The 10804-nt window shown below is 39.0% G+C and overlaps 2 protein-coding genes across 2 annotated transcripts; both read right to left on the bottom strand.

Annotated features, from left to right (window-relative positions):
* Positions 1-1718: 1718 nt before the first annotated feature.
* Positions 1719-4557, bottom strand: psmb3 (proteasome 20S subunit beta 3). The gene is made up of 6 exons (XM_062388667.1): positions 4428-4557; positions 3510-3694; positions 3166-3273; positions 2902-3079; positions 2488-2582; positions 1719-1894 (listed from the first exon to the last, which is right to left on the bottom strand). Exons 1-6 carry the CDS (start codon positions 4428-4430, stop codon positions 1846-1848), a joined length of 618 nt encoding a protein of 205 aa, XP_062244651.1. The 5' UTR covers positions 4431-4557; the 3' UTR covers positions 1719-1845.
* A 965-nt stretch (positions 4558-5522) lies between these two features.
* cwc25 (CWC25 spliceosome associated protein homolog) lies at positions 5523-9362 on the bottom strand. The gene is made up of 9 exons (XM_062388648.1): positions 9201-9362; positions 8399-8571; positions 8065-8301; positions 7919-7988; positions 7639-7790; positions 7394-7466; positions 7093-7295; positions 6453-6620; positions 5523-6315 (listed from the first exon to the last, which is right to left on the bottom strand). The coding sequence occupies exons 1-9, from the start codon at positions 9216-9218 to the stop codon at positions 6204-6206; spliced, it is 1206 nt and encodes a 401-aa protein (XP_062244632.1). The 5' UTR covers positions 9219-9362; the 3' UTR covers positions 5523-6203.
* Positions 9363-10804: the final 1442 nt, after the last annotated feature.

Raw genomic sequence — 10804 nt, 5'->3', positions numbered from 1 at the left:
TTTGTGTTGTTTGGCTTTGCTCATTTCTTCAGTTACTGTTCACCTGTTTTCACTCAAATACTACTTGGCTGATTTCCATGAAACATTGTGGAGGGGTCGGACATGACTCAGGAAGACCTCATAACATTTTGGAGCAAATCCAGGATTTTGTTTACTTTCTACCATGTGGTGACATCGAGCATTACCCTTGGAGGTATCGACTCTGAGCGCCTCTCTACTTGTGTACTAAGTGTTAAAGCTTTTTTGTGTTGCTAATGAGGGACCTTGCGACATGTTGTTTAAGGCTAACTTTAAACCTATATCTAATTTTATATCACTTTTTTATTTTAAGTATCCTGGGGCCCAGCTTGGTGGTGCATTTGGATGCTGCTGGAAAACAGAAACAGAATATGTTGACAGTTGTTAAATGAATGAGGCAACAGGTGGACAAAGCCTCCGTTCATAGCGCATTTGTATGAAATCATGTGAATCATATACAGTAGCCATCGTTATGATCAAAATAGAACCTGAGGGAGTGTCTTTTGGGAGTCCAGGATGATGAAGTCCGCAGAAACTACAGAGACATTTGCATGGACAGATGCACAAATGCATGCTCCGGTGAAAATACAGAGGAACTGTTGAGTCCAGCGTATATCTGAAAGCAGCTTATGTTCTTTTTTTCCTTTACTTGAGAGAATTGTCACATTATTAAAGCAGGTTACATTAAAGGGCACTCAAGTCATTTAGTTTGGCACTTCCTTTTCTGAGATTTAAGAACTGAAGGAAAGGAGCCCTAAGTATCCAGAATTGGATCAAACTCAAAACATTGCCAGATCCTACAGTACCTATAATGCTTCTCAGTAGTGTGATTTTGTTAGATCCTCTCTGCCACATATACGAAACTCTTTTTTTGTGTGTGATAATCCTGTATGACGTGGAGTTTGCAATCGCTGACCTTTGTCCAAAGTAATAAGAAAGAGGAAACCTCTAAAGCAGAGGTCTTAAACATGTGGTCGCGAAATTTTGAGTTGATTAGACCATTTTTTTATATTTTTTATTAAAACAATTTTACAACCAATTTTTTTCCCACAAGTTCACGTCTTTAAATACACATTAACATGAATTTGTGAATTATTTTAATGTCTCAGTATTGTATGCAAGATGCATGTTTAGAAATAGTATTGGCACGGCCACCCTGTACCTTACATGTTTAAAATAAAAACATGAATTTATGTGTGTTATTTGAATAGCTTAGTATTGAACGCACAATAACTGGCTAGCTATGTTTGTACACGGCACTAGGCCCAGTTTTTTTTTTTACAATATATATAGTAGGGGGTCCCTGCTCCCCCTCTCCATCAGCTGGGGTTCCTTGGCCTGAAAAACGCTGAAGCATTTTGATCCTGTGTTGTCAGAATCTGTGTTCTTGGTTTTAAAAACCAGTTATAGAGGATGCCTCTGCAGTGAGTCATTAGTCTTGTGCTGCCTTAGGTGTGGAAAATATAATGCCAGAAAACTGAGTACTCTAGCTAATCCTCATGTCTGTAATCACACAATGCTTAAAGAAAGGCAACCAACACTCCACTCAGCTAACACCATTACCAACTCCTTCCTGTGTTAAATGTATTAATTCAGTTATTATGTATGACACCTTGGTTGGATGAAGACAGTTTAAAAAAAGACCTGCCTGATAAGTGGTGAAAAGGAAGTCTGGGTTCTGAACAAGACATGAGTCAATGCATTGTTTAAACCTAATTTGATTTATTGAACAATATCAATAAGAAAAACGAAAAATGAGAATAGGCATTGGTTATTACTTTTATACAAAACATCTGTGGTGGTGACGTGTGGAGAGAAACAGAAGCTCTAGTCCATCCTGGCCTTCAGGGTTCGTGTGGTGATCTTGTCTTTCTCACTGACAGACAAAAGAAAAGACTGTCAATCACAGCAAACCTGAAACTCCACCCGTCCTGAACCTGTATGTACGGTGTACTTGTTATTAGAGCTGTCAATCTTTGTCCATAGTCCCATTCTTATTTAATTTATTTATAATATTTGAATTATATAATTTTTAATTACATTTCGACTGAGATTTAGCCTATTATTTCAATGTACCATGTACAAAGTAGACCTCTAGAGATTCTGTTCTGTTCTATTTTCTCTGTGAGCTGAACACAGTTCACAGCTAAACACAGTGAAAATGATCTATTGCTGGTCATTTAGACGTGTGCGTGTGCATGTGTATGTAGGTGTGTCTCTTTCTTGGAACAAGGGTAAACTAAACCACATTGTTAACCATAAAGACAGCTGGCAGGAGAAGCACCACACTTGGGAACATTCCTAATGTGGACAGTACCAGATCAACTAATTTATGAAATAAATACAAACAAATATGCATTAAAATATTATACAGCATTTTAAGAGGATTGATGGAGGAACTTAATATTAAAATAATAGTGAGTCCTGAAAATTCCTTCCAACATCCCTACTTGTTATCACCGTACTTACATGACATTGACAACAACTCCCATTCCGGACACGGCATCCCTGTCAACTGCATTCAGCATCGCCTGGGAGATGGTCTCAAACAGGTCCTCTGGTGTCTGCGGGATCAAACAGATCTCTCTATCAAAGTCAAGAATTTTAATCAATTTTCCACTAAAGAACATCTGTTACCAGAATGGCGAAAACCTAGGTAAACCTTACAAGTTTCCAGAACCAGAAAGTAGAGTGTCTCTAACAACTAGCCCCTTTGGTTCAAATGGAAAAGCCGATAATGGATTCATCTGCCATTGGCTGTGCAAACAAACCTATACCGATAGGTGCAAAACGCTTGTTGACACACAAAAACATTGGCATTAATTGCTGTTTAACATCCCCCAGACATAACACGTAGGCTATGAGACATAACACAATACTCACCATGTCTGGCTCCCACAAGGATTCACACATGCCGTACATCTGCTCCGAACAGGTGCCACTCACAACAAAGTCTTCTGTCACCATGGGGCAACCAATCAGATCCAGGGAGCAGATGAATGGCTCAAAGGTTTTGGGATCGAGTCCAGCAATCACAGGCTCGATGTAGTACGGCCCAAACCTAACCAGAGCATCACACGTTAACATCACACTGTCTTTACTTTCCACCTAAACACAAGTGGACAGAATGAAGCTGAGCTCACTCACCTCTTTTCATACAGCAGGTTGGACACCATGCTCATGAAGGTCTTGGGCTTGATCTGGCGACCCTCCTTCAGTTCATACAGGTTCAGTCTGAATTTTAGCCTCTGGGATCTTCACTCAAGGGAAAAATGTGCAGTTACAATTAGTCTTGTCACAGAGAAGCTGCCCATTTAAAAGCCCTGATAGATTTTACATTGTATAGTCCTGCAATTATCAATACTGTACAACTACAAATGTGTCTAACTTTATGATACAAGCACTTTCCATGTGGAAATAAACTTGTGACTCTAGGTCTTTACTGGATCAGTGTTTGTTGGAACCAGTGTATACCATCATTTCCCACTCACACTGTCTGAACATCAGTGGCCAGTCCAGCCAGCCCAATGTGCAGCCTGTCTCCCATGGGAAAGATCTTCTGGAAATCTGTGGTGACCATCTGAGCCTGAATGCCAAATCTTCGGTCCGCTGCTATCGCCACGCAGTTCTTCCCCCGCATGGCCATGACAGCCCCTCCATTGTAGGACATAATAGACTGAATGAAGAGAACAAGGAGACAGGTATGTCCATCAGCGATGAGTCGGATAATAAATCATCTGATCACACTACTGATGAACCAAATCACTTATGCTAGAAAAGGAAAAAAGACAAGCAACCTAATTGCATCAATGTGAACCCTATGAGCTTGTATTAAGTCTCTCACTTCGCCCTAATGATTCATTGGCCCACAGTTGATTGATTGAATAAGAAACTTTATTTTTCCTGATAGAGCAAATGATTGTAAGTCGAAAGCCCTTAAATGTCTTTGCAACTTAAAACATGTACTTAATACATCAGACATTTAAGAGCACAAAGATGTCCACTTCATTATTTATAACGTGCGTGGTCAAATATGCAGCTATTAGTTATTTCAAATTGACACGAATAAAATAAATGACATTCTTATTGAGGCAGGATACGTTAGCTCATGCATGCCAAGCTAGACAATTACTCAGCTTTCCGACTGTAGTTGGTTCTACTATTACATTGTATGTTCTGTGCTGCTAACGGATATATGTCTTAGAATTGAAGTAAATTATTTTTGAACTCTAACCTAGCGTTAAACTCGTTGCAAGAAAATAATCGCTTCCTTAAAGTAGCATGCTAGAATTGCCTATGAGCTAACGTTAGCTTAGCAAAGCTATTGTAGCTGTGAGCCGTAATAACTGAATTGAAAGTATTCTAGACAACAGGCTGTATACGGAGCATCTACTGTGTGCTGTTCTCACCATTGTGGCGGTGTTGTGGTGTTTTCCAATCTACCGGAACCTGGAAACTCTTCTCCTCAGCTATTGAGGAGCACTGTTGTTAGCTTCAGCTTCCCACAGTGACTACACGATTTGGAACCACTGAAATCAGACTAACGTAATTTCACGACGTCATCGCGTACTCAAAAGTAATTGGCAGGTTGGACGTCGCTCAGTACACAGCGCTGCGCCCATTGGACAACGAGGGGCACGTTGGTCCGCGAGTGCATAGTTTGGTTGAGGCGTGTTAAAAAGGAAATTGAAACCGGTATATTTATTAAAGTTGGTTTTATTACAGCCAACTTCAGTTATCTGATGATCGTCGGGCTAGCTATGCTACCAACACCTCGGTTCACGTCTCTGTAGGTTTTCTGCAAACTGAATATTAAGAAATGACAACCTGAAAAAAGTAAGAGAAATCCTACTCTTTACTCAAAAGTAAAGTTCGAACACTTATTTAACTAGAACAAACATTTTGCTGACATGGACATGCATTTATTCATATTTCTCTGTCTATTCACTATTTACTAATGATTGTGCTTGACACCAGGTGCTGAGATTATGAGGGATATACATGTTCTGAAATGTTTTATAATATTCTGATTATAGCAGCACAAAGTAACCTGAGCTTTGTCATAGCCGACATGTCTGGCATGCAGGCAACAACACACAAGTCATGTTATGAAACCTGGATGTGATCAATTAAAAATATTGATCTGAATATATAATTCCTCTTATTGTTGTCATCATAACAACTTGTCTGTCAGAGCTGAGACCTGATGGTACACTAATGTTCCTGGTCTCTCTCTCCCTCTCCCCCATTTATCTGCCCACCCCGACCGGTTGAGCGGTCATCCATGGAGGATCTCTACACCCAGCGGTGTTGGAAGACCTTTGAATATTTGCACTATTGTTTTTCTTTAGGTGGATATATATATATATATTTTTTTTTTTTTGATATTCTATTTTTTTGCTGTAATATTCTGAGCATTGCTAGAAAAGAGCCTATGACCCAAGCATTTCATTGCCAGCTACTGCTTAGTGTAATAATGGTGCATATGACAATAAACTCTTGAATCTGGTTCTGCTAAAGGTTTTATTTAGTGAGGAAAGTTTCTCTCTTTACAGTCACCAACATTTTCACTCTGTGGGAAATTTGGGTTTCTCTTTCATTGTTTTTTTAAGTCTTGACCTTCTGTGTAAAGTGCCTTCAGATGATGTATATCATGATTTGGTGGTATTCAAATAAAATTTATTGCAGATATGGTTTCAATATCCAGTTAATGCAAGCAGAATCAGAATGGTAAAGTGACAACATGGGTTTTGCTTAATAAACAAACCACAATGGCATAGTGGAGATGTTTTGGGGATTCTAGTTGCTACCAACAGTAACACACCAAGTAACAATCAAATATTACAAAAACATTTGAAATAAAATCAGGTCGAATTTACTGTAAAAATAAAAATCCTATATTCTGTACAGAGTTCCGAAAACATGAAGCTTAAAAAGGACTTCCTAGAGTGTAACTAGAACAAATCAACCATCACAGACCGTTTGCTTTAGTATGAAATATAAATTATTTTACCACTGTGGAATCTGCTTTTCATAATAAAAGTCAAGCGGTTCTCTGTTCGAACTCATGCCAGACTCCCATCACACCATCCGCCCTGAGATATACAGATAGAGTAGTGGGTGGCGTACTCTTGCCAGGTTTTTTTTGGTCACTTCACACAAAGTGTAGTAAATGTGTGGCGTCTTCATCTCTTCAGGAAGTTACCCATGGAGGCTGGGGTCCTCTGAATGGAATGGATATTCCTCCTCACCCTGTCTTCTAAAGAAGAGCTGGCAGCGCTTTCCAACTTCATGTCACTGCAAAAGAACATGGTGAGTGTTATGAGGGTAATGATTAAAACACGCAACCAAGTAAAACATTACTAGTGGATTTCAAACAGAATAATAGAAATGACTCCAGAAACATCACACCGTAGAGGTGCTGAGAAACTTACTGGATGAAGCCAGCATGGCGCTCATGCTTGACGCTTTTCTCCAGCTGCCGTTCCTGCTCCTCTTGCTTCTCGTATCTCTTCAGATTATTCTCTCTGTCCTCATCCCTCTGCTTGGCCTCGTTCATCATCTCCAGCCTCTTTCGCTCTAGTTCTTCTGCAGAGAGCTTCCTAAATCAGACAGAATTTGTTTTTACTGGGACTGAATGAGCATGATTGATTAAGATAATGCTCTGGAAAACAGAGATCTCTGAAAACAGTATTTTCTCATTTCCTTGACCCAAACATCATAGTTACAGGAAGTACAAATCAATACATGTGGAGGAATTTGGCTTTTGTCGCAGTGGCTTTGAGAAGCATTTGTACATTTCGAGAGCTTCGTTAAACCATGATAACCAGAACCGCATTTTAGGACAATCAATGCGCGTGGTGGAACAAGCTCAAAAACTCGAAATCTACGTGAGGTTACAACTTTGAAATAAAATTTCTGGCTAATATCCAAAATGTATCATATCAAGTTTTTGATAGAATTCCAACATAATAATATCATAATGGCAATATGAATGGCCCAGATCCATAAACATGTGAAGATTTCAATCATAACAATGCAGGATTCGGTTTCTGAAGCTCTGTGAACACATACTTAGACACGTGGTTTGTCTGTCTGCGATAACTCTTCGTCTGTGGGCTGGAAGCTTTGGGCTCCAACTTCCTGTCGCTTCTGTGTGAAGAAGAGGAGTGCGAGTGACTGTCCCTGGAGCTCCTGTGAGGTGATTGGGACCGGCTCCTGTCACGGCGCGAGTGATTGGAGGGAGCTGAGGACTGGTGATGTCTGCCAGCATGGAGCTGAGAGGAAGAAATATAATGTTAGGACTTATCAGGGTTCTGCTTGATTGAGAAGTGAATCTTTTAAGTCACACATAAGGTCTCATATCCTTACTGACCAGTAGACCGTAGCCTGGAGGAGGAAGGGAACGATGCTTTGTGTTTGATGAAGAGTCATCTCGTGCGTGTGATCTAAAATATACATACAATGATCAACACTATTGACTTAATTTAAATAATTGACTGAATCGTATGTGTTTATAGAAAACATGGTATCTTACATCATATGTTTAGCTGGTTGAGCACAGATTAATCCCATACCGATCGATTTTCAAGTTATATCTTTAACAATCTCATTACAAACCTGTGCTTTTTCTCATCCTCCTCATCAGAGCTTGAATTTGAACTCCTTCTCTTGTGCTTCTTCTCCTTTCTCCTCTCTTTGTCTCCTTTCTTCTCCTTTTTGTCCTTCTTCCTCTTCTTTTTCTTGTCTTTCTTGTCCAGATTCTGGCGTAACTGTGAGAGAACCGATACAGAACTTCTTTTTTATAACACAAGTGAAGGAAAGAACATGTGTCAAAAAATAATACAAATTAACAATCAAAGAATTTTTTTTTTAATTCATATTTAAATAGAAAATTTACCATTTCTTTGATCTTCCTCATCTTCACAGGATTAGTCAAGACTTCCCTTTTCTTTTCTTCTTCACGTTTCCTTCAGAACAAAAACAAAACATGAGCTAATTCGAAGCAGTGAAACATAATTTCAGCGGAAATTACAGTAAACTAACCTGATTTCAAAGAGGGGGTCTTCCCTGATCTTGGCAGCCAGGTCCAGGTTGGAGGCAGTGGTGGTTAAGTTGAAGATGGACCCAGGTAGGAGGCCGGTCTCAGCTGATGGACCGCTCTCTGGCTCCTCGTATTGGTCGGTGACCTGCTTGTCGATGGAACGTCCCAGCAGATACTCATCTCTGGACACCTGACCAGCAGGGCCCTGGTACATCCAGTCCAAGCGATCATCCTTCTTTCTGTCATCATACAATACAAATAAAACATAATTGAGAGAATAGTCTTCTGTCTCAACCACCCAAAAAATTGGCGGTGATAATATGACAGAGATCTTACTTGATGGCACCACTTTGCTCTGCATATTTGGTCATTTCTTCTCGGGATCTTTCCTCTTTCAGCTCTTTCTGGAGCTCCTCCATCTTCTTGACTTCAGCCTCATGCTTCTGCTCTGCTTTCCAAACACGCTCAATGTTTTTCATAGTCTGGGGATGCCAGCTCTTTTTCAGATTCTGGCAGAGGACAAATGAAAACAGTTTGTTGTTGTGTCAGCAAATACAATCAGGTGCTACGTTTACTGTACAAACTAGTTTTGGGTTTCACAGAATTAAACTGAAACCGTTTTAGTGGCAGAATGGGATCTGAAAAACCACAATAGCTACATTTTAATTGAGATTTTAATAAACATGAAATCTCACCACGCTGGCATTTCCCAACTCATTGGCATTAATGATTTAACCTAATGATAATATGAACAAAATTGATAATTCGGAATCCATAACACCTTCCGGGGAAATCTGAAACTGAATATTTCAGAAGAAATCTTGACTTTAACAACCGACTTTCGACTCTAATGCTAACAGTCATGCTAATATTAAGCTAACGTAACCTAGGTTGGCTGTTGATTTTAGTAATAGCTATTAAAATGTCTTCTAATTCGAAGATTAAGAACATGAGTGTTACCGAAGTTAATTGTAGCTCAAAACAGTTCATAATATGTTTTAACATACGATGTAACTAGCGTAGTGACCATTAATCAAATGAATATATTAAAACATACACATTCTAAATGGAGTTTGGTGTGATCGGTCTCTAAACGATGGAGAAAGGGCCAATCGTGAATACAACATATTGTACTTACCAGGTCGCCTCCCCCCATCTTGAAATATTTGTCGTTTCAGTCCAAAAAGAAATGATACTGGTCAAATGTGTTGTTGATAAAAAGTGGAACGACGAAAGTTGAACTCGAGCTAAAAATCCAATCGCCAAGAGGTTAAAGAGTGACGTGTTTCCTGTTTGTCTAATTTACTTCCGGTGTCAACTCAAGGTTCTTCGTGGAAAATCCATAGATATATATCTATGAGAAAATCAGTCAGACATTAAATAAAATGGACACAGATATGTGCGCGGCTTTTAATGACATTTATATAACAAAATATAATTGTTACAGTTGACGTGTTTGAATCGTAAATGTGCTTTGATCTCCCATGATCTTGGATTTTTTGACTGCACGTAAGTCAAACGTTCTGCCTTTGAATATGTTAAGGTCGGCGAAGAAGAAGAAGAAGCCGATCCATGAGATGGCGGTAATGTACTTTGAGGTTGGTTGCCACTCAATATAAACCGAACGAAGAAGAAGTTCATCTCCCCATAAAATAAAGATTATTTTGAAACATAACAACATTTTAAAAGAATGTTTTAAATATAAAATATATATAATATTTTTTTCGCTTCAGATGTTTTCTGAACCCACAGAATCATCTTATGATCCCTTGGGGTGTCCAGAACTCCAGACACCCCAAATCTCTGAATCTCCCCAGAGATTAAGATTAGGATGCATTTATTAGTCCAAAACACATGCACAGACATGCAAAGGCACACTCATGCAGGGAAATTTAATCTCAGCTTTTGACCCATCTGGTGCAGGACACACAGAGCAGTGAGCGACCATGTACGGCACTCAGGGAGCAGATGTTGGGGGAGTAAGGTGCCTTGCTCAGCGGCACTAGACAGGATAGGGAGACTCTTGGATTTTTGGATAGATCCATCCTGGTTCGTCTTTTTGTTGTCTCGCCGTGGAGTCGAACCAGAGACCTTCTCTGCCCATAGTCCAAGTTTCTGCCACTAGACCACCGCCTCTCAGATGAGACCACCCATTCAACTAGAATTATACCACATGTAAATCCAATAGATTTTGTATTTGTATCTGTACCGAATTGCACAACTCTTAAATATCCGTTTCCTAATCATTCCTGATTTTATTTATGAAGATACATTAATTATTTTATACGAAAGCAACTTAAATGTTGAAAAACACCCTCACCATATCAAAGAAAGTGAAAAAATGTTCCTGTATCTCTCCTGACCAATCTTTCTATCAAGTTTCCAATTGTACTTCCATAATTCTGCTAATTAACAGAAAACTTTTGGAGGTTACGAAGCTACTACATTTATACAGTTAACAAAAATTATATCTTTAGATGTAAGAGCAGCAGCTAATTGTACAGAATTTTTTTTTGTATTACCTACATTGCAATACTTGATTCATGATAAAATAATTAGAGACTCTAAAACTTTCAAAGCTACTACTACTACTAATGATAATAATAATAGTAAAGCTTCACAAAATAAATGGCCTCTTTGTCTAATCTTCTCCTGTAGATAAAGGTTCAACACAGACACAGAATATAGTTTTTTTTATTTAATAAAGCACAATAATAGATTAAATACAAGTTATTACACCAT

The sequence above is a fragment of the Platichthys flesus genome, chromosome 5 (assembly GCF_949316205.1).
Source record: "Platichthys flesus chromosome 5, fPlaFle2.1, whole genome shotgun sequence".
In the NCBI taxonomy this organism is placed as follows: domain Eukaryota; kingdom Metazoa; phylum Chordata; class Actinopteri; order Pleuronectiformes; family Pleuronectidae; genus Platichthys; species Platichthys flesus.
Note: the sequence above shows the minus strand (reverse complement) of the source record. Positions and strands in the feature narration are given on the sequence as shown.